Raw genomic sequence first — 24,206 nt, forward strand, 5'->3', positions numbered from 1 at the left:
GAAGCTTCCTGAATTTTAGAACTTTGTTATTTTGGTGGTTCTCGGAGAGAAAATTACTCTAATGGATTATCAATATCAAAAAAACAACTGGATAAAAGGCTGCTAATAAACATAAGTGGTCTATTTGCTTCAATGCTTTCTCTAATGTAAAACTTTATATTCGTTGGCAAATGCATGCTAAAGAGAACCCATCACTGAGAATTACTATGAAGGTAAATTACTGTTGTATTATTCTTTGCAATTTTCATGCTTTGGGGAATATAATGCATTAAATACAAAATAGATTTAAATGCTGTACACCAGTGTTATTCAACCTTTTTGTACTATGAACCATTTGATCAGATCTGCAAACTGATCCACGGACAGGTAGTTGTAATCAAGGAGGTAGATTAGTGGTTTTCAAGCTTCCTACACCTGTGAACAAGCACCCACATTGCAACAGGTGGTTGGAGACCACTGCTGTTTACAATTCTGTTTCCAAGCAAATGTATCTTGTATTTACATAAATTTATACTCTCTGCTTTCCCAACATCTTATTTTGGATGAATTTCTTATTTGTTTTGTTTTTAAGAAAAATTCTTTCTGGGATTTATTTTTAAAAAAAGACAAGATATGTGCTGGCAAAGATGTGGAGAAAAAGGGTCAGTAGGGCACACCTGGTAGGATTATAAACCAGGAAAGCTGCTAAAATATGCAACAGCAAAGGTCTTCCAAAAATTAAAATAGAACTACCAGGGAACACAAATTGTTCAGAGGTTAAGGTTCTAGCTTTGTATACGGTCAATCTTGGTTCTCTCCTTAGAGAATGCATATGGTCCCTGAGCTGGCCCGTTAGTCTACACCCAGCGCTATTGGGTGTAGCTTCAATACTGCATCCCCTCCTTCCTCCCCCCTGCCCCCCACCTCCAAATAAAAGGAAATTCCTAGCATATGAACTAGCAATCTTTACTAGATATTTATCCAAAGGAAACAGAACCATTTTCTGCATGGGTTCACTTCAGCATTTATTTTTTGAGGGGGCACAGATGACTACGCTAAGGGCTAAATCCTGAGATCACTCTCGACAGTGCTCAGGGAATCATATGGAGATGTAGTGCTGGGAGTTGAACCCACATTGGCGGCATGTAAGACAAGTGTCTATCTGCTATACTATTTCTCCAGATCTAATGGCCATGTTTATTTTTACATCAGCTAAGCTATGGAATCAAGCCATGTTGTCACAAATTAATACACCAAGGAAAGATGATACACATATACAGTGGGATAACTACTTATTCAACCTTTTGAAAAAAAATGGCAAAAATTCTGTTAGCAACAACATGGTTAAATAGGAAAGACAAAGAAAGACAATTATACTAAGTGAAATAAGATGACTAGAGAAAGACAAACCCTTCATTTTATTTCTTATATGTATAAATGGAAAAAATTAAATTTAAATAAAAAGGAAAGAGGTTGTCAGGGGTCTCTGGTTGGTGAAATGGTACAGACTTTCAATCATAAAATAAGTAATTCCTATGGATTTAACATTAAAGGTGTTTGATGAGTATGTCTATAATTCCAACTATATAAATAATACTGAATTATAGAATTTAAATTTTTTCTAAGAGCAGAACTTAAAACTTTATGTCAGAAAAAGATAAAATGTGAAGTGTGGACATATTATAAACTTTATGGGGAAATACTTTCACCATAAATCATCATACATAGCTGTATACACTAATATTATCATAGACACTTTAAGTAGCTTATAATTTTATTTATATGTCTCAGGAAATGGGGAAAATAATGTAAGCCCATCTCCTGATTGGAAGGAAAATGAAAATATATTTTAATAATATAACTCTTATTTATATACATGTGCCCCTTTAGTTCCCCTCTTGAGTCATCACTATCACTTCTGGTCATGTTTGTAACAGGCATTGAAAAACAAGTTTTGTCTAGATTCCATCCCTCACCCCCTTAGAAGACATCTTAATGCTATCTGTAAATCTTAATAGTTTGTGCCTTCCTTAACTGTTATGCAATAATGTATTAAAATATTTATTATTAAAGAATGAACAAATCTATAAAAGACTGACAGTCTTAAAATTCAAGTTATAAAATCTGTTTTATAGGGATTATTAAATAAACACTGCTGGGGGCAAAAAATTAAAATTATGACAAACTGAAACATTAAAAATAATTGATGAGTATGTCTATAATTTCCAATACCTGGCTCTGTCTGCTCTGCGAAGTGTAAAAAGCAGACTGGTTTTCATGATTCAATTATAAATTATGTGGCTTCTTGGGATAAGATTTTTTAATTCCAAAATTAGTTCTCTAGAGTAATAACATTATTCCAGCCATTATTTAACCAAGTAACAATTAATTATTGACTTATGAAGCTTATGAGTTTAATTTTTTCCTGCCAATTTTTTATGGTTACTTTGATTCACTTTGTGGAAGGCAAAGAACAGAGTTTGTTTACCTACTCAATCAACGTTAGAAAAGTAAACAATTATGTTTTCTTATAGTCGCTATTTAGTAAGTACCTATTGTTGCTAAATTTTCTGTATGTTAAGAGGTATGTTAACATTATTTCTGGCTTCAAAACGTTTATAGTCAATTAGAGAACAGAAGAAATAACACACAAGAACGTTTACTTAAAATAATGAAGTTGTCAGATTTAACTAACAAACAAATGATAAAGATGAAAGACCTGGATTGAAAAAGGGCACAAAGTGAGTCAGAGTCACTATGAAGGTCTCTGATGAAAAGATAAGAGGTAAAGATCAGAGAAAAACAGCAGGTCAAAGGCTGCATGATTTAAAAAATGGGCTGGATTTCTTCCCAGCAATAAGTACTTTGGCTCACTAAGTAAAGTGATGAATCTGTGCAGGAGAGTAAGTAACTATTGTGAAATATTTTATAATAATTTTTAAATAAATTGAAAGAAAATTTTATCTTTTCTAACATCTTATTCTCCCTCATGTTTTCATTCAATAGAATTGTGAATTTAGGTATGTGTAATAGAGTAACATAAGATGTTCTTTTACTCTTTAATAATATACATATTAATGATTCCCACGAAGACATAACACAAGCAGATATATGAGAGAAAAATAATCCTGGTATGAGCTGCCCCCAAATGCAAGACAGAGTAGAGATGTTCCCCAAAGAGGCAACATCTCACATAAATATTTAAGCTTGAGGGGAGCCTTGAAGGCTAAAACAGTACTGAAACCAAAAAACGTCCCTTAAAGAGTCGCGTTGAGAAGACGACATCTCTTACTCTTGTAAAGTGAAGAACTTAGACTAATAGCATCTATGAGTAATGAGTGTTCTACTGTGTCACGTGATTTATAGTAGTCAATATCTTCTTTCAGAGCATCTTCTAGTGATCTATCCTGCATGTTGTTGGCTTTAACGTGAGAGTCACTGGAAGTAAATTTTGGACTTGATTCCTAAGATCCTCTTCCAAATAATTCTCTAAAACTATTCTCTAATTTCCAATATTTCTTCCAATAAATCTAAAAAAATCCTTTTTTCAAATAATTCTCCAATGCTATCTGAAAATCAAATATTTAGGGGAAATAATTCTACCAGAAACCAGAAACCATTCTCTGTACAGATACAAAACTAGCTATCATAAATTAACCATGATACACAGTCTCTTTTATAACACACTTTTCTGCTTCTAGGAACAAAGGATCAAATACTTAGAATCATTATTTCTCTAGTCTGGAACACTAACTGAAAAAAAACCTGTCTTTTAACCATAAATATCTCAAAAAAAAATTTTTAAGTATGGTCCTTTCTCTTACACGTAGTATCATTTCAGCATGTGGCTTTTCAAAAAGAGAATAAATCTAATAGTCTGGACCTCAAAAAGCAAGAAAACTTTATTGAGTGTATTTTTGAGAAGCTGAGAAAAACATTGAACATCACTCAAGAAATCACTAATTGGGACTGGAGCAATAGCATAGCGTATAGGGTGTTTTCCTTGCAAGCGTCCGATCTGGGTTCGATTCTTAGCATCCCATATTGTCCCCCGAGCACCGTCAGGAGTAATTCCTGAGTGCATGAGCCAGGAGTAACCCCTGTGCATCGCCGGGTGTGACCCAAAAAGAAAAAAAGAAAATCATTAGTTGTTCTTTATAAATGTATTTGTCCCTAAAGTGACAGACCCTTTTCACTCCTTTCAGCATGGAACCTTCCCAATACTCCTTCCAGCTCTTCATTAAGTGTTTTCCTCTATCCATAATCTCTTCAAGCACCTCATTTTATTATATAAAAATTAATTTTTGTCTTTACATTTGAAAACTTTCTATCTCAAGTATCACAGAATTGGCACAACAGGGCGCAATGACACTCCTCAGTGGGGAAAAAAAGTAACTTTGATCTATTAAATACTTTGAATCCTCAACTCTATCAAGATATTGTGGGGTAGGAGAGGGGCGGATTACAACAGAGTATTTATTGCATAAATTCATTTCCACATTGTATCCCCTTCGTTGTTGAAAGTAAGTATATTCATTCTTCTACTTCTGTAAATTTTAATGCAAATAGTAAAGCGAAATTTAGCTGAGTGATAGTACAGCATGCAGTGTACTTGCCTTGCATGTGGCCTGCCTAGGTTTGATCCCAGGCACCTCATATGGTCCCCTGAGCCAACCAAGGATGATCCCTAAGTGCAGAGTCAGGAGTAAGTCCCAAGCATCCTCCTGGGTATGGCCCCCAAGCAAAATAAAGCAGAGGCTAAATTTAAACCCCAAATTTATAGGCATTAAAGTTACTGGCTTAACCAAACCTGGAAATTAGGATGTTTTACATTAGGAGAAAGCATATTTTAAGCTTATTCCTTTAACTTTTTTCTTATTTTTCTGTTTTAGTATCGCAATCACTATCCACTACTTAAATTTTTTAATAACAAAATATTAAGTTAATTTTCTTACCATTGTTGTTTCTTGAATGGATCCAAAACTGTTGATAAAAATATTGACTACTACATCAACAGGAATACCTATGAAAAAAAATTAAGCATACACTTAGTAGGTGTAAAAATCTTCAATAGAATCTTTATACATTTATGGCTAATTCATTTGATTTTTAAATATTTTAAAAATTCAAATGGGATATAAAATTATATATTTATAATCTTAATACTCCATATTTGCAATTGCTATTAAATTATTTTTCTAAATTGAGATACTAATATAAATCAAAAATTAATTATGCTCTTTTTACAAAGGTATTTGTTCATAAATATTCAACTCAGATTGTAAAGACTGGAAAAATATACTTACCTTGCAACATCTAAATTGATTTAGTAGACTACAATTAGATACAAATCATTTTTTAAAAATTATTTAGAGATATAATTTAATTTTGTATTTATAATAAATTTATATTATTTAGAATTTCATTGATAAGAGAGTATTCTGTAAACTTTTATTTACAATTACTATATCATAAGTTTAGTTTATAAAAATACATATTTAATCAGACATCCATTATAAAGATTCATTTGCCTGACCTGTTAGGGTATAATTTAAAAGTTCACAGAGAAACTAAGGTATAATTTTGAAATTTTCTTTTTTCTTTCTTTACTCATTGTGGCTGCTGGTTGGGCTAACAAAGGGAAAGGGAAAATGTGAACTTAGCCTTTTAGCCACATAACCACTGACTGATGAAAAACAGGTGGTGAATCAATATATAGTAGACATGTGACAACCCAGAGCACGGCTGTTGTTGAAAGTAACTGAATAGGTCCTGGTAATGAACAAAAACCTCTGTTTTTACAACATAGTTGTATAACTTCAGTTGACTAGAAGCAGCTGCTGACTTTATTTTTCTATTAAAAAAAATAAAGCTTTATAATGTTGATCTGATCTACATTAATACCTGTCTTTAGTCAGCAACAAGGATTAGTTTTCTAGATGAGATTTTTTTCCCTATAACTTTTTCTGTCATATAACTCATCAAAAGGACAAAATAAGCATAAAATCAAAGGAAGAAATAGAAAAAATTGCATGGTTATACAATCTTACAACTTTTATTGCAAGTATAATTATAGCTTTTGAGAGGTATGATATGTAGTATTATATTGTTGGAGTGAAATCAATGTGGAAAGCATAATTACCTTTACTCATAAAGTTTTAGAATGCTTTTAAAACCTATACATCATTTTGTAGCAAAAGTGTAGAAGGAAGTGCTTTTTTAAATGAATCTGAAATGCTAACAAAATTTCAAAAGAATCTAATCGAGGTGTTCTCTATCTCTAAATGAGTGTATGACAATTATCCTACAAATTATAATTTTGATGTCTATATATGGTATGTATGTGGAATATATTGGTAAAGTTATAATATATTTATACGTATAGTGTCTATATATGAAAACCAGATTTGTATCCAAAATCGAAATTTTAAATTATTCAGGTTAAGAGTAACAAATACTTAGAAGACCCATTAAAAAGGTAGTCAACTAATTCACAGATAGCATATTGTAGATTTTTTAAATGGGAACAATACAAAATGAATTCATAGTTTGGCTTTCTTTTTTAACATGAAATTGTTTTTATTTCAAGTATATAAGACTATTCGACAATGTGAAATTTTATTGTTTTGAATATGACCCAAAAAAAGATTTTACATAGGTATAATTCATTTTTAATTGCAAAAGATGAAGTTTTTATTAAAAAAAAGCAAACCTTTAAAATTTGGCCTTATCCTGGGATCATAACTAACCAATAGCCTATTCAAGATATTGCTTGTGGAGTTGGCAGGTACTCGGGCAAGGTCCTCTGCTGATTGCTGGCTAAAGAGGAAAAAAAAAAATGAAGACAAAACTCTGATGAGTATTTCAAAACAAGCAAAAGACATGGGTAATTTTCATTAGAGAAGAACTATATTTTGAGAAAAGCTCCCCACTGTAGCAAGACTACCCCAAACAGAACTAAATGAAAATGAGTAGACAGTACATATTGTTATTAAAAAGCAAAGCCCCCACAAAAGTATTTTTAGCACTTCATTTGTCCTTTTCATGACACACAGCCTTAAGTACTACGTCACTTTCTTTTACATAAAACCAAGCAGACATCTGACTTGTGGGGAAGCCACATATACCTCCGTCTATATTAGCATAAAGGGGATGACAGCAATGACCAAAAAAAGTCGGCATACAACTTTTGAATATTGTATTCACTTTCTGACTAATAAAAAAATGTGTGAAAAGCATGTGAAATGGCTATAGAAATAGTAATAAAGATATATCACTACACACATAGTTAAGAATCCACAAAACTATCATAGTACACTTACAAAATATATTTCTCAAAGAATTGAGGGCTGGAGCAATAGGACAGCAGGTAGGATGTTTGCCTTGCACATGGCCAACCCGGGTTAGATTCCCAGCATCCCATATGGTCCCCTGAGAATCGCCAGGAGTAACCCCTGTGCATTTCCAGGTGTGACACAAAAAGCAAAAATAAATAAATAAATAAATAAACATTGAATTTTTTTTTTCTTTTTGGGTCTGGGTCACACCCAGCGATGCACAGGGGTTATTCCTGGCTCTGCACTCAGGAATTACTCCTGGCGGTGCTCAGAGGACCATATGGGATGCTGGGAATCGAACCCGGGTCAGCCGAGTGCAAGGCAAACACCCTACCCGCTGTGCTATCACTCCAGCCCCAAACATTGAATTTTTTTTAAGTAAATAAATAATCCAAGGAGCAATTGACAAAAGTATCCTCCATTACCAGATAAATAAAACAAGGAAAAATACCTGAGTTATATTAGATAAATGGCACACTGTATTATCTCTCTGGCCCCACAGTGGAGTATTTTTTAAGATGTCATATCTTTCTATTTTAATAAATTTAAACTATTAATTTGACTAAATTAGCAGCACTTAAGACCTTAAGAAAGCTTTAGAAGACCTTAAAAATATTTCAGTTCGAGGGAGTTAGCTTCTGTGAAAAAAGAAGCAGAATGCTCAGTATATGGAAGACCCTGAGTTCAACCCTTGGTCCTGTGTGTCTTCATCCTTACACCCTCAGGCAGCCCTAGGGATCTCCAAGCATCTCCAGGTGTGGCCCTATAAAAAGCAAAGCTTCTGGAGTAGGAGATAGTACAGAGGATAAGGAACTTGTCCTGTACTTGGCTGACCCCGATTCTATCCCCATCACAAAATATGGTCCTCAAGCACCACCAGGACTGATCCCTAAACCCTGAGCCCCATAAGATGTGGCCCCAAAACTCAACAAACATTTTTTACAGGAACATCTTCAGAAACCAGTAGAAACTGTTCTTTATTTTTCTTGCTTCATTTTACTATTTTACTTAATTTATTGTTAGCATTATATTGACAACTTGGAGGTGACCCCATATTCACATTATATTAATTCTGAGCCAATCACAACATTAAAATCACTTGAAATATCTAGCACTGCTTATGAATCAGTATGGTTAAGTGTCAATTCATATATGCTATTCATTTGTACAAAGCATACTCAGATGTAGTAGGCTGGACTTTGCCTTGAAAACCTGCCTAGTTGTGACAATTCTGTTTTCTGTTTATTATAAGGTCTGGTGATCAAACACTCTGAAATGTGATTGATATCAAGAAAAAAAATCAAACTACACTGAATTAGTACAGACAAGTCTTTCAATTAATACTAGGCAGAACCCAAAATATTTTGAATATAACAACTAGCTAGACCCTGCAAGGTATAGAAGAGAATACACATTTTTTAAAAAATGCTTGTGGCCTTTGTGGCTGAGATAGTCCACAGCTGCAGAGATTCAGGGATGGTAATGAGATTTTCCAATGCATTACAGGTAAAATTGCAACCCCTTTATTGTCAAGTATCATACCTTAAGAAAAGATAGAAAACACTTAAGAGAATGAGGTTATGTGGGAAAATTGGACATTAAGATGCAATTAGTGTTCTAATCCACCTATAAATATCTTCCTTTAAGGGAAGAAAACAGAGTTGATTGACTGCAAAATCCACTTGCAGTGGAGCAATTAAAGATTATTACTGTTTCGATTTAAATCCTTCACAAGTACATTCCTTCCAAGCAATAAAATGAGCAAAAAACATTAAACAATTACATTAATTTTTGTAGTTGGGAACTTTCAAGCTTGTTTTTTTCCCTTGCAGCTAGAATATGCTTCTTTGTATAAGAGTTATTTTGCACTGACAGTTAAAAAATAGCTAATGCAAGGTATGCAGCTCTAGTTCAGCCAGTGGGGTGTTTGCCTTGCATGAGGCAGACCAGGTCCCCTAAGTCCCATACAGTCCCCTAAGAATCACTTCTGAGTACCAGGCTAGGAATAACCCTGAGTATCCTGGGTGTGACCCCAAAACAAAAACAAAAAAATAGCAAATGTAGCAAACAACTTTCTCTCAACAACCAAAGGCCACATCTCCAAAAGGAACTGAATTGTCATGAATATGTTCCACCAGGCATTTCACTAACTAGGCCAGTCTTCAAAGAGTAGAGGCCACTAGAAGCAGGTCCCACAGCTCAAATCTATCACACCTATCATAGCCCTCAGTCTATTCTCTAAGGTTCATTCTTTTCTAAACAATTCCCCTCCCTTTGAAACCTCAGAGCTTTTTTCCTTGTTGTATTAAAGTATGTAAGCTCTCAAATCTCACCATTCATTTTGGCATTTGCCATTTTTTTCCCTAGTGATACCATCATGCATAAGGTATTAAAATTTAATAAATGTAAATTTTTATTCGATGTTATTGTGTCTGCTGTCAATTTATTTCAAACCCATTTACTCTATGTAGAAGGAAAAAAATCATCCTCTGGTGTCAAACTCATTTTGTAGCTCTTCTGACTCCTGACCAAAAGTTATCTAAGAAGGACCCTTCTGGGATTTCAGAATCATTCTCACTTCTGGTACATTATAATTTCCACTCCTCACAATAGGTCAAAGCAAATCTGCCTTTCAATATTGCCTGTCTGAGATCTTTCCTCAATCACCCTACCTTACTTGAATTTAAAAAAAGCTGATAAATATACTATTTGGAAATTATTTAATGGATGCATTTTCAACTAGACTAAACCTTATAAGTGTAGCTTATGACAGAATCATGGCTCCTATTGCCTTCTAATGGCTTCCTTATAACAAGTTTGTCATAACTTCCAAATAATAAACGCCTCAAGTTCTCTACGACTTCCCTATAACAAAGTCTGAGACTAGCTGGAAAAGTCAAAATAGGAGATTTGAGAATAGCCTAGTGGGTAGAGCGTTTGCCTTGCATGTGACTGACCCGGGTTCAATTTCTCCATCCTCTCAGAGAGACCGGCAAGTTACCGAGAGTATCTCACCTGTACAGCAGAGCCTGGCAAACTACCTGTGGCATGTTCGATATGCCAAAAATAGTAACAACAAGTCTCACAATGGAGACGTTACTGGTGCCGGTTCGAGTAAATCAATGAACAATGGGACAACAGTGCTACAGTGCTAGCTTAGGTTACATTTATTTTATTTTATTTTATTTTATTTTATTATTTGCTTATTTATTATTATTATTATTGTTATTGTTATTATTATTGCTTTTTGGGTCACACTTGGCGATGCACAGAGGTTACTCCTGGCTCTGCACTCAGGAATTACTCCTGGCAGTGCTCAGGGGACCATATGGGATGCTGGGATTCAAACCCGGGTTGGCTGCGTGCAAGGCAAATGCCCTACCTGCTGTGCTATCACTCCAGTCCTGGGTACATTTTTTTTTTAAAAATCATATCTTCTAAATTATAGTTTACCTCCCCTTTCCAGAAAAGATGAAAGAAAACACCTCTCTCACACATTTATAAATGTTTTTTTCCTTTTGTTTCCCATATTCTATTTATACAGTATAAATACACATCATTTCTAGCACTTTCCATATCCCAACTCTACAAAGGAGGTTTCAGTCTCAAAATGCCTGTGTGAAGGTCCATCAACATTTCAAGGAAAGCATTTTTTCCTGAGGTTTTCTAGAATAAAGGACATTTTGTTTCTTCACAAGCTTCTCACCACTACCCACTGCTGAACCAACCACTCTTATGGAGGAAAAAAAAATAATAATCATGGATGGCTCAGATCAATTGTCTGGTATAGAACTGAAATTGAAAAATTCACCATCACACACTTCATTTTGATCATCAAACTCACTTGGATAAAACCACAGTAAAAGTTGTTTCTTCATGCATATGTGCGTACATGCGTGCGTGTGTGCATGCGTGTGTGTGTGTGTGTGTGTGAGTGTGTGAATGGGGGGGGGATGAGGGGCAAACTGGGGAAGAAATGGGAGAGGGAGAGAGAAGGAGAATAAATCAGCATACAATACAAATTGTGTGTGAGCAAATGGAACAACAGGTCACAGGGCATAAATAAACCACAGCATATTAAGACATTTTTTTGTTTTGTCTTAAGGTGGTAGAATCAAATGGAATATGGTCCTCTGGATACAAAATTAAACTATCACTCCACCATAGGCTTCCTAATAGATGAGAAGCATTATTAATCATATACCATCTGTACATTCTGTTCTTTAGGACATATATATTATGCCTGAAGTTCTATTAGTTATTAATTTTTTAAAGTGTCAATCTTGGAAGATATGAAGTTGCCCCTTCTACAACTGAACAGTGTCATACTTCCCTCTAGCCAGTTGTAAAACTTTTCTCTCTATATTTAGAATAAATTATTATTTATTATAATTATTAAAATCTCAATATTGGCTAACAAAACTCCCTTGCAATAAAATAAATATACCAAATACGCTATTGACTTTTTGCTTTAATTTTCTGACAATATATTTTCTTGTCTCATTGTACATAATCTGATAGGAATATTTAATCAATATTTCATCTCTTTTTACTAAAAATTCAGAGTACTTTATAATTTAAGTCACATGCCATGTTAAGTCAATACCATGTACAAGATTTTTCTATGTCAGAAAACAGATTTTTTTAATCTTAGCCAGTACTAAATGACTTAAATTTATTGCTACACATTAAAGTGTATCTTAAGAGCCTAGGAGATATGCCACACTTTTCCAGACCTAAAATTACTTATATGAAGCAAACTTTCTTCTGCCTATCATCATTCTTAAAGTGAATGCTAATATTTACACCAAAGAAATAGGAATAGAGTTAAATCATTTTAACTGGGTCACACACTTAATGGCTTATTTCATTTTTAGTTCATTTACACTCTGTTCAATGTTTTATCCATTGAACTATGCCATTTTATTTCAAGAAATCTATCAACAGTTCTGATATATTAGAAAACGGGATTCATTTCATGGAAATATGATATTAATTTAAGAAAATATCTCACTCTACTCAAGCAACGTGATCAAATGACTAGGGAAAATAAGGTTTTATATCAAAAGCCTTTTTACAATCAGTACTCTTTTGTTCACTTGCCTAAACTTGAACCAATGTCATTACTAATAAGTAAGTTATGCATGGAATGCATCAGACTGTATAGCTGTATGATGTAATGTTTTCCAGCACTAAAGGAAAAATCCAGAACTTTCTTTCTAAAGGGAAAGCTCAGTTTTCCATTAACTGTAGAATGTTCTTATTTTACATGACCCTTTAGTGATCACTGCACATTTCCATTTCAACCTATGTATGCATGAGGGTATTGTTTGAATTGCCTCCATCAAACCAGAGGTCTGAGTCCAAAGGGATTGTGCTGTTTTCTATAGAGTTACTAATGCAACAATAGTCAAAGATCTCAGACATGAGTCTAGTACTGCATGTGGGCATGAGTAAGTTGAGTGTGGAGAGCTCCAAAGATTTCAGCTGAACATGAACTAAAGTTAATACAGAGCAGCAGGAAAAAGCTAAATATGTATAATGCGTAGGTTGTATTATTTCTCCTTTTTCATCCTAGGACAGTGAGTTTTTGCACGTTTAATTTAACTTAATTTAATTTACCTTTAAAAATTATTTGGGGGGCATTCCTGGCTGTGCTTCTGGCTTACTGTTGGATCTGTGCAGAGACCACTCCTGGTGGTGTGCAGGGGACCCTAGAGGGAGCTGGAATCAAACCCCTTGCCAGCCAAGCACCCTACCCACCGTACTATCCCTCCTGCTTATCAGTCCTTTAAGACACATATAATCACTGGCACTCTGACAAAACTTATGTTCTTCCCTAAAGACAATACTCACAAATTTGAAATGCTGAGAGTTCTTGGACATATACATCACAGGTTTCTATGAAACTCTCCTTTATAGAAACAAATGTTCTTATCCCTATGTTCTATTGGGCTGAATTATACAAGATCAGGTTGTTGGGCTGAAGAGAAGTAGGGTGGGCAGGGAACTTGGCGTGCATGCAGCTGACCCAGGTTCAATTCCCAGAACCCTATATAATTTCCTGAGCTCTGCAAAGAGCACAGAGTCAGCAGTAAGCCTTGAGCAGCACTGGGTGTGGCTCCACCTCCAAAGGAGATCCCATTGAACAGATAAACTGGTAAAGAGTAATATAAATTTTAAATCCTATTTCCGAAAAAGTCGAAATAAAAGACATGTAAACAGTGGGTACAAGAATTGGAGTTCCTTCATAATAAAAGGGAAAGAATGAGAGTTTATTCATGATTCTATGCCTGTTAGTGGAAAATTGGGTCAGAAAGACTCTCTTCCTTACGTTTCAAGCTAAAAGTCCAAAACTGTCTTGCATTCCTTCCAAAATATAATTCTTACATAAGCACTTAGAGTTTCAGATGAAAGATGCTGCACTGTATCAATACAAAACCTAAAAGGTGACCTAAAATATACTGAACCCATTATTCTCCAGGTATTGCTACAAAGAAAAATATACACTAATTTTAAGGTCCTGGAAGGACAGTATGGGGTAATGCTTTGCAGAAGCTCAAGTCCTATTTAGTGTAGTAATTGGTCAAAGAGATAATTAAAAAAATTGTCTTCTTATAAACTTTTATCTAGGTATACAGTTATATTTAAAATGGGTTAAGCTTATTTTCTTCCCACTATCCCCTCATTTTTACCTTAACATGAAATTAGAGCAATCAATGGAAAATTGAGACATTCTCATCCTAATAGTTCAAACTAAAGAGTTGAATAGCAAAGACCCATCCAAGCATACTAGTTGCTCAGGGTACCTCAAACTCCTGATTCTTTGTAGTCTTTTTCTAAAATAACAAAGTCCTTTGGGCCTGATCTTTGAAATGCTTACAGACCTAAACTCAGCACATTCTTATTATTATAGCATTCTTTTTCAGTATTGTCTAGAATTGTTTCTTCCAACAAGAAAAAATGGACAAATATATTGTAGGTCAGTCAAAAATAATTAAATAGGCACTGCCTATGGAAAGAAACTACTATTGTCCCAACAAGATAGGTGAATTCTCATAGGCACATGGTCGAGTAAGAAACAGCAGGTACAAAGAAATATATATTGCTATGAAATCACGTGTAAAAAAGTCATGACTAGGCAAAATCAGTCTAAGGTGATGAAAATCTTAATAATGGTTACTGCTTCAGAGTGATTAAATGAGATATGATATTTAAAATGTCTTAATTAAAAGACATTTTATGGTCTAAGTGATAGATTCAAGAATCTACACATATGTAAAAAATCCACTTAGGTTTACCTTTAAATTCACTGTACCTTGCTAAATATATTCTACCTTAACTTTTTAGAAAATGGAGGGAAATCACATGGAAAAATTTGAGTACCATAGGGCTTAACACTATCAAAATTGCAACCCTGGTTTGAATCTCAGCACTACCTATGGTTCCTAGTGCTCTTCCAGGCCTAGCCCCTGAGCACAGAGCCAGATGTGGTTCCTGGGTACCATCAGGCATGGCATGAAACAAAAGCCACATGTAATATACAAAACATGAGTGAAGTCAAAACAAAAAAAAGTATTCCTATGGTGACAGTAATATTTGCAATAGGTGTAAAGCAAGTGGCCTTAAGCTAATGAAAAGTCTGACTAGGACTCCAACATCCCATGTTTTGCCTCCAATTCTCCTGAGGAAAACAATTTTACCTCTTGTGTGGCCAGTTTCCTTATTATAAGGGGGAAGAAGCTTATTATTTTTTAGGAGCCACGTCCAGCAGTGGGACATCTTGCTGGATCTGGGCTAAGGTGTCACACTTGAGGGTGCTCAGAGAATCTATGTGATGCCGGAGATCAAAAAAGGATGAGGCACATGCAAGGAAAGTGCCTTAACTCTCTGACCACGTTACAAAGTCCAAGCAGTGTGGGGCTTGCCTTGTGCCCCACTGAGCCTAGCTCAAGTCCCGTCACTGCATATGGTCCCCTGAGCACGGAGATAAAAATAACCCCTGAAGCACTGCTGGATGCAGCCCCCAAACAAACAAACCAGTAGAGATTATCTTTCAAATTGTGTTTGCTTCTGATCTATGCCGTGTTTAGATTATGATTTATGCTTTATAGTTAACGGAAATGACACCTAGATTAGATACTATGAATACTAGTGAGCTGAAGAAAGCCACGCAAACACCATTCACAACATATAGAAGGAAGAATTATCTCCTACTGGATAGCCACCGTGTGGGCGAATGGGGGTCACATGTCGAACACGTGGCACCTGTTCTTACATGAAGGAGGAACATTACAGATGTTGTATCCATCCTGACATTCCTAATATTCAAAATCTACAATGAAGAAACATCTGTGAAATGCGGTGACTAAAAATATGGTAAATATACCTATGGTTTCTTATCAGGAAAAATCAGCTCACAAAATAAAATGATACAATCTAGAAAAATATGAAATGTGTAAGACTCACTTGAGCCATATTTTTTAAGACCTGCTAATATCATAAGCATATGCACACTACATTGATGAACTTTCACAGTTTAGAAAACACTTTCCTACATAGTTTCAAAGTTATAGGACAAATGATATATACAAGGGAGAGTTTATTTAAATTTTATAGATAATTAAATTAAGGACTAGAGAGGCAAAATAGTTCACCTAATTAAGGTCACAAAGCATTAAGTGGTCTGTTCTGCATAGAATCAAGGTCTTCAGACACAATACATCTTTACAAAGCATTAAAATTCAAGAATATGATTCTCTCTCAATTACTAAGAGAAATTTAGATACTTTAGTGCAATGAATCTTACAGATCAGAGCACTAAGACTTTAAGTGGTTTAACCTGAGGGCACATAATGAGTAAAAGTGAACTAGAATCCATTCTCCTGAATTTCAATCCAATTCCACATCTTAACTCAACGAATTTCACTTGAAATGTTCATTATTAATTTTATTCACTCTTCATTTTTATTTTGCATAAGGATTTTGGAAAGTGGGTGGCTTCTGAAATGGGTGTAGAAGGATAATAACTATGATAACTTTTCCAAGTTAAAAAATCCTGCAAAGAAAAACCAACTGACTTGGTAGGAAGGATAAGGAGGGCTGGGACACGTGGATTGGAATGAGGTACGGCAAATTCTAGGAAGTAGTTATGGCTAACACAACAGGACTGACTCACCAGGACATCTAGCTCTTTAACACAGCAAGAGAAGATACTGGAGGTAGGGACCAGAAATGGACAGAAAAAAGAATGGTCACAGAGGAAGAAATGGTTTGAAATATATCGATCATCATGAATCTCAAAGTTCTCAAGTATAGTCCACAGATACTTGAAAGTGCCTAAAATTTTTGCTTAGTTTTAGGATCTATAGATCTCTAGAATTTGTATGTATTATGTTCTATAAGAAAGTGTTATTTAATTTTTTTACACTCTAAACATTCATACTTATGGTTCAAAAACAGTGATGGATAAAACTGCTAGCTCAGCAACAAAATATGTATTAGGAAGATGGAATGGAGATCATGGAGATGATTGCCTTGCATAGGGCTGTCCCAGGTTTGACTTTCATCAACTCATATGGTCCCCCAAGCACCATCCAGGAGTGATGACTGAGCACAGACCCAGAGAGTAATCACTGAGCACAGCCAGATTTGGCCCCAAAACAAAACAAACAGATAAAAATTTTAAAAGGGTTTTCTTAGAGTAATGTTTTTACAGAAAGAGTAAAAACATTAATTTAACTTAATTTTGTTTAATTTAACTCAATAATTTAATTAAAAAATAAATCCACATCTATTTTAATAATCTATGTGGGTAAAAGGAATATACCCTTTCTACATTACTACAGAAAACAAATCTAAACTATGATAACTGTTTCAAGGAAAAAATTCCTGCAATGCAAAACGAACTGACTTGGTTATCTGAGCTACACAATTTTCATGGGGCACCACAGAAATCTGGTGGTATTTTTGGGTATTTTGCAAATATTTTTTCAAAAGAGAATGAAGAAAGTTTAAAACTTTGAGAAAGTATTTTAAGTTGTTTCACATTGTTTTAAGTTATTTTATAATTTCAATAATAAGTTTTAAAACAAATATCACAGATATTAAAAATCTAATGATCACCACAAAGAGGTTGTAAGTTTCCCAATACTTTGTTTGACTTTCATGAGATCCAAAGAGAGAGCAAGCAGATATGATTTATTTTATCTGGTATAATGATACTGATAATGTATAATAAATCAACATTTGGGAGATCTGCAGAACCCAAAATCACTGATATATTTCAGATGACCAGTAATTAAAATGGAAAATTGCATTTGGGCAAAAGAGTCATTGAAAGTCCAAGATAAGTGAATTTCTTAGCAACTGACAATAAAATGCTCACTGGTGAGATTTCAAAATTTTGTATCACAAGTAACTTTAAGAGATATCACTAGTTGAAATTCAGCATGAAATTAAAGAGGGGTTTTCACAATTATTAAAAAGGGCAATAAGGTGTTCTTCCTTTTCTATTAAAAATCTGCATGAGGTCGTACTTACAACACATGCTTCCAGCAGAAAGAACACAACACAACAAACTGGATTTGGAAGAAGATAATTCAGTTAACAGTTTTCTATAAGCCACTAAAGAAATAAGGACTTAAAGCAATGTTCTTTCTCAGTGTTTAATGAAAATAATCTATGTTAACATGAAACGATACTGTAACTTTAAGTTACAATTTTAAAATTTTGTTTTGGAGTGATAGGACAGCAGGTAGGGCGTTTGCATTGCATGCGGCTGACCCGGGTTTGATTCCCAGCATCCCATATGGTCCCCTGAGCACCGCCAGGGGTAATTCCTGAGTACAGAGCAAGGAGTGACCTCTGTGTATCATCGGATGTGACCCAAAAAGCAAAAAAAAAATTTTTACAATGTATAGTAGGATATCAGAGGCCTGAGAGGGCATTAGACATTTGCCTTGCATACGGCTCACCCCATTAGATAGATCCTTGGCATCATTTCTGGCTTCTGAGCCTCACCAGGAGTGACTCTGAGTACAGAGATGAAAGTAAACCCTAGGCAATGCCTCTGTGTCCTCAAACCAAAACCAAAATAAATAAAAGTGAATGTGTCTACTTCTGTGTTCTCTCTTTGGTCTTGGTTCTGTGACTTAATAAAATCAAAAAGAAGTTGAGTTCACCTGATGTGACAACTCTAATAACAGGTGATTACTCTTTTGTTCTTTTTGATCTATTGCACCACCCACAGTGCAATAGATCAAACACAATGCTTTCCATTTCCCCACAGAACCTGATTATGAAATTTTAGCAAACTCCTCCATAATTCTGATCCTCCTAAATAATGGCAAATGAAATTTAGCACAATGTTCCAAGTATGATGATGAAATATACACATTTTCCTTCTAAGCTCTGTATTCTAGACAAGACCTCAAAGTTTTATGTAATAGAACAATAGTCATATTAATGTCATTCTTATTTGAATATTTTCATTATTTAATATATTTTATATTAGAAATTAACATCTAAGTTGAGCCTCAAAAAACTAGTAAAATCTGTAGACAATAAGCAGGTAGTTCTCATTCTAAATATATATTTGTCTAAGCATAGATAATGGGAAGTAAAGTTTAGGCACAAGAGAAGGTCAACCACTTTTTAAAAAGGGGGCTATTGAAAAGGAGAGAGAGAGTATGGGGAATTTTGTTTGCCATGAAGGCAGGGGTAGGGTTGGAAAGAGGAGGTGTACTGGGGGCACTGGTGGTGGAGAATATGCACTGGTGGAGGGATGGGTGTTTGATCATTGCGTGATTGTAACTCAAACATGAAAGCTTATATATAACTGTATCTCACAGTGATTCAATAATAAAAACAATTTTTAAAAAGGGGGCTATAGAGCTTTACATTAAATTCAGAATGCAAATTGGAGAAATATTCAATAAAGTAGAGAAGATGTGTGGAATATGGAATCATAAGACATTAAGAAGGCATTGTGAGTCTTGAACATAAAATTAACAAGATGAAAATGAAAACAATATGCAAGATTAATGATTCTGAAGAGAGAAAAGTAGGATAATTAGGAAAATATTGTGATGAATATACTGATAGTAAGAGATGCAATAAACATGATGGATACAAGAAATCATATGAAGAGAAAGAAAAAGTTTTATAGTTTAGCAGCATGCCTGAGTAACTGAAATAATGAGGTGCAAATTTTAAAACCTGGAAAATCAGTTGGAATGGAAGATCATAACTTTATTGGATTACAAAAAAAATGGTGTGCCACTAAATTTTAACTTTGCAATAGATAATAAAATATGTGTATTTAAATTAAACATCAGATAAACTTAACTTAGATGTTAAAGTAATAATACATGCAGTTTTTTGTTGTGCTCTTTGTATCCCATTATATAAATATCAATATCTATATCCTTTCTTAATCAGCCTTCATCTTTTTCAGTTCATTTGTCTTAACATTTCTGCTAAGGTGTAAGAAACTGGAACTGAACTAAAATCAATTCAACTTATTCATAAACAATGGGTAAGAAAATAAGAATAGAAAGGAGACTCTTAGTATAGTTAGATTAAATGACAACTTTCAATATTTAATATTTATAGCATCCCTAACATTTGACTACATAAAATCTATGTGTAAAATTGCTTCCACTAAATGGTGTAAATATCACTCTCGGAGATTTTAAAAACTCATAATAGACATAACATACCTTTAAATGCAATTTTTAAAAATTTGTGAATAAGCTAAAATAAATAAATTGCATTGCTTCCCAATATGCATATTAAACCAAAATAAAGATAGAAATCTCTCTGTAGTGATTTTAAAGATAGAGTGTTGGCAGTTACAGATAGTTTGATGATAAATTAATATAATTTAGAAGATAGGATATGCACAGGCTAACATTACCAAACTAATGAAAATAGTAGTAAGATCTCATCAAAAACCAACTAAAGAATTCCTATTAAGCTGACCAAACCTATAATATAAATCCTCAAAAAAAGGGAAAAATAAGACGTAAAATGTAACTTGCAAGCATATTAATTGTACTTATTTTAAGTTATCAGGTATTTGAAATTCAAGTAGTTCTTAACAAGGGGAATAATACAGCAATAGCAAAAATAGAAGTATGTGCCAAGAGACTACAGTCAGACGAAATTCAGTACTACAAAGTACTATTATGTCTGCCATGACAACATTTAGAAAACATTAGTAATATCTTGTTCAGTGGAGAAATTTTTGTTTTATTATACATTCAAAAATTCTAAAAAGAAAATTAGTATGTTTTGGTTTCCTACATTTTACACATACAAATCTATAAATCAATGCTACCTCGTAAATTATGGCTGTAAGCTCAGATCATTTATATTTGTCATTCCTAAATCTTTTCTTCTCCTTTTTAAATTCTGGGCCACACCTAGATGTGCTCAGGGCTTGTTCCTGACTTTGTGTCCAGGGATCACTCCTGGAGGGACTGTATGGGGCGCTGAGTATAAAACCCAGGTCATTCTTATGTTTCAGATTGGTTAAAAGACTTGTATGATGTCAATTTGCCTATATTGTTTTGCAGTATTAGGACTTAAACTTAGATCTGACTTATTTTAAATTTTTTGTATTTTCACACTGAAGTTTTCATTTATCTGTAATTTAACCCCAAATCTTGAATATTTGAAAGAATTTTTAGATAGTATGTAATCTATTCTCTGTAAAGATTGTTCTAGAATAAGGCATATAAATATTTACTCCCTTAAAAATAGCTGAATATAAATCTCATCTGTTTAGTTTATATTTAATTAAATGTATTAAAAATTGGCAAACTACAAGACATTAAGTGAATGCTTTATAACTTCAATAATGCCAGATAATTAACATATTATTAATTTTCCCAAAAACATATTTTTGACTGTGTAAGCTAAAGATTGATAAGGAAATATATATCACAACTAATATAATGTCACTATGTTAGAAATATATATTTAAAATAATTTTAGACACAGAATTAACATTGCTTACCACATATATTCCAGTCAATGTGAAATTCCTCATCAGTCTTGACTCAGTATACAGATTTTTAAAAACTTTTATGTTCTGTATGTTTTATCCAAATGTCAGCTATAGCTGATCTGATGTCTCCTAAATATATAATTTAAGCTCAGATAGAACGAGTGTCAGCAACTTGTCATGCTGTCTGGTTTTGATAGATAAGCTGGAACGAGCAAATTTCCTCTTTGAAGATTATAAAGTAGCCAGCAAACTAAATTATAAGTGATACAGTGGTGTCTTTCATAATCAGATCAGGATTTTTAATAGTGTTTGTGGCTGTATATTTCTTAAAAATACATCTTGGAATCTCTCCATATCTTGTGGTTACCTAATACACTTTACCAAATTATTTGAATGCTTTCTCTGCTCTATATTTCAGCATTGCCTTCAATGTCCTCCTACTGTTTATATAGATTTGAAAATTTAAATTTCCATTTTACAGGTACTCTGACAGATATAATCATAGGAGAGAATTTATTTCGTCAAGTGTAAGGAGAAAAACAAATACACAATTACTTTGCTCATATTTGGTACATGAATAATCAAAACTAGAAAATAATGACCATTAAAAACAAATTATTTAGACTCAGATCATAAAACTGAGGTTGCTTACAGAAAGAAAGGGATGAAATATTGATAGACTGGTAGAATAATATTGGCACTTTGGTTGTGGGTGTGGTAAGAAAATATGGAAAACTATAAATATAAACACTTGCTTTCTTGTAAATCAAAGTTACCTCAATAAAATATATTTATGTAAGTCTAAAAAAAAAAACCAAAAAAAAAAAAAAAAAAAAAAAAAAAAATAAAACCCAGGTCATTCATGTGGAACGCAAGTGCGTTCCACACTGTACTATATCTGGGCTTTTCTTTAATCATTTCTTGAAATAAAGATAACTGACATGTTTTTTCCTATGGATTTAAGTTGGAAAGGTTATTGTGTGTTTGACAGAGGTATTTTAAAATTTTATTATTCATGAAATTCCAAAAGAAATTCTATCATTAACATAAGACCAAGTTATATTTATTTCACCTAATGGAGCGTTCCAAGCCAATGTACCAAAAATAAAGATGTACTTATGTTTGAATCAAAATGATATATTTAAAAATTTTTTATATCTAACATTGTTGTTAACCAATTTTAATGCTATAATGATATACAATACATTAGAAATTTTTAAAATACTGCAAGTTGAAATGTTGAATATTGTCATCTCCCCATCCAATTCAAACTTTCTGTAATACATGTCTTCCATGTAATAATTCCACATGCCAGAGAAGTGTTTATTTCAATGAACTCCATCATATCTCTCCCCAATCAATTATATTTAGACAAATTCTGTTAAAAATTTCCATCTTAGTAAGATCCAAAAATACCCTTCTTCATAGCATTTACTTATTAGTCATGATTTCAGCTATTATTTTTTTCCAAAAAAAGAAAGTATCTTCTCATCTACATAGTTTTCAAAAAAAATTATGACACTATTCAATTTTTAAAAAATTAACTAAGATCCTTTAGATCTTTGTAATGTGACTTTTTAAATTTAGATAAATTACTTTGTGTGGTGGTGGGGAATTGAGGTGTAGACTGTGTTTCACCTTGCTCAGGGCTTACTTCTCATTTTGTATTGGGGATCACTACTGATAGTACTTAGTTCTGGGGGTAGAAAAAGGGAAAGCTGAAAGCAAGGTAAGCACATCAGCACCTGTCCTAGCTCTATGGCCCTGCAATTATTCATATTTCTCTCTCTTAAATATACTAAGCAGAATAGTAGAGAAGTCTCTATAAAAGTTTATTTAAACAATTGTGCTATATTAAATCAAGAAATATACCTAACATTAATATAGCTTATTATACTTAGAATTAGTAAACATGGATTTATTTCCTCACAGTTATTAATTTCTAAGATGAATGTATATTTATTTAATTATCACAATAGCCATTATCTTTTCCAGAGGTGTTTTGAAGAAAAAAACTGTTTTCTTTATTCTATGTTTGCACGAGTGATTTCTGAACCCAAATTAAAACTTATGGTTTTATCTTCTGAGATTCAGTCCTTTTCTTTATTCTTTCAAGATTATTTGGTATGCCAATTCTGTCATTCATATTCACTATTTGCCTCAATTCCAAGATTCCTATTTGGATGGCAAAGAAGATGTTATCATTTGGTAGCAAGAAGAACATTGTGGAAGCATAGGGCAAAGATTACTGAATACAGATTTTACAATTTTAGTTGAATGTGAAAATAGTTTGAAGAATGATCAGCTAGAAATTGTGGGGCAACACATAAGGTGTTTTTTAGGAGTCTATATGTAGAAAGCAATCACTAGCAGAGATTTGTAGAAAATCACTCAAACAAAATGTACAGAACAGTAAAAGACCGCAGATTAAGGTTAAGATTAATGTCAAATGTGAACTACACAATTAAAAATATGTTTCTAAAGACTTAAAATTATTCTTTAAAACTTACATTTTATATCTATTCACTAATACATTTTCTGAAAATTTGAAAGTAAATTTATTAGGATCTCTATTATGGTAGTACACTGCTTAACCTACACATAAAATCCAATGAAAATAAGATCAAGATACATGATTTTATAGTTTCTCTAAATAATATAAATTTTTAAAAATCATGACAGTCATAAAATTGTATGATGTATTCCAAGCTCAATATCAAGACTATACCCTAAAATATTAAGAACTCCAAATCTTTTATGTCTTCTACACTTTGAAACATTTCCCTCATGTGTAGTATCTAAAAGGGGAAAATATTATAACAGCAATAAGGGGAATCTTCATTTATGTTTGCTATACTTATGCAACACAGCATCAA

At 33.4% G+C, this 24,206-nt stretch overlaps 1 protein-coding gene across 1 annotated transcript in view; it reads right to left on the reverse strand.

The window, feature by feature from the left end:
- The window catches only part of GLRB (glycine receptor beta), a 72,107-nt gene that overhangs the window by 42,549 nt on the left and 5,352 nt on the right, over positions 1 to 24,206 (reverse strand). The window contains exons 3-4 of the mRNA XM_055144796.1: positions 6,692 to 6,798; positions 4,935 to 5,002 (exon numbers count right to left, since the gene is read on the reverse strand). Coding sequence (XP_055000771.1) covers positions 4,935 to 5,002; positions 6,692 to 6,798 — 175 coding nt within the window. The remainder of the gene's footprint in view (positions 1 to 4,934; positions 5,003 to 6,691; positions 6,799 to 24,206) is intronic.

Source organism: Sorex araneus, chromosome 7 (assembly GCF_027595985.1).
Source record: "Sorex araneus isolate mSorAra2 chromosome 7, mSorAra2.pri, whole genome shotgun sequence".
In the NCBI taxonomy this organism is placed as follows: domain Eukaryota; kingdom Metazoa; phylum Chordata; class Mammalia; order Eulipotyphla; family Soricidae; genus Sorex; species Sorex araneus.